This window comes from Pygoscelis adeliae, unplaced genomic scaffold, assembly GCF_000699105.1.
Source record: "Pygoscelis adeliae isolate BGI_AS28 unplaced genomic scaffold, ASM69910v1 Scaffold331, whole genome shotgun sequence".
In the NCBI taxonomy this organism is placed as follows: domain Eukaryota; kingdom Metazoa; phylum Chordata; class Aves; order Sphenisciformes; family Spheniscidae; genus Pygoscelis; species Pygoscelis adeliae.
The window spans coordinates 519606-520264 of record NW_008824037.1 but is presented as its reverse complement, the minus strand read 5'-3'; the positions used below and the strand labels follow the sequence as shown (position 1 = coordinate 520264).

At 61.2% G+C, this 659-nt stretch overlaps 1 protein-coding gene across 1 annotated transcript in view; it reads left to right on the top strand.

Moving 5' to 3' along the window:
• LOC103924848 (scavenger receptor class F member 1-like) overlaps window positions 1-659 on the top strand; it is a gene marked incomplete at its 5' end in the record, with an annotated part of 10160 nt that overhangs the window by 8182 nt on the left and 1319 nt on the right. Inside the window, 3 exon segments of the mRNA XM_009333453.1 lie at window positions 1-101; window positions 103-340; window positions 413-625. The exon segment at window positions 1-101 is cut by the window's left edge and continues 16 nt beyond it. Coding sequence (XP_009331728.1) covers window positions 1-101; window positions 103-340; window positions 413-625 — 552 coding nt within the window.

The following is a 659-nucleotide window of genomic DNA, read 5'->3' as shown; positions in this document are numbered from 1 at the left end:
CCCCCATCCTCATCCCTCTCCTCCTGCTGCTGCTCTGCGTCGCCTGTTGTTGCTGCGGAGCTGGCCCAGCGGATGCTAGAGACAGGGATTTGTTATATTTTGAAACCTTGGATGCAAAACGCCATCTCCCGCATCCCTTCACACCCCTCTCCCCTGCGCAGGGCGGCCGTGCCGGACGATGATGTGGTGGCCCGGATGAAGCACCACGTGCAGGGGGTGCTGGCGAACCTCAGCGCTATGATGCCTTGCTTTTCCCTGGGTGGCTACAAACTTCCCAAAGTCACAGGTAAAAAAAAGCAGAGCTGCCGACAGCCCTTCCAGGGTGTCACTCCCACCCCGTGCTTTTTGCATCGTCACCATTTGCAGGGGGGAGCCTGTACTTCCCTTCGCCCCACTGCACGGCTCGGGGCAGGCATTGCTCTCCCACCCCAGCCCCAAGCACCCTGGGGTGCCCGAGCTCAGCAGGGTGTCTTCTCTTCCCCAGTTTCCCACCACGACACGGAAATCCCCTTCAACCCCAGCTTCATCGAGCCGCCGTCGGCCGCGTGGGTTTCAGACAGCTCCTTCTCCTCCTCCTTTGACACCGACAACGAGGGACCCGAGTATTCTGTCCCTCCCAGAGAAGGTGACGTCCGCGGCTGCTCCTTCTTGGAGGCGCC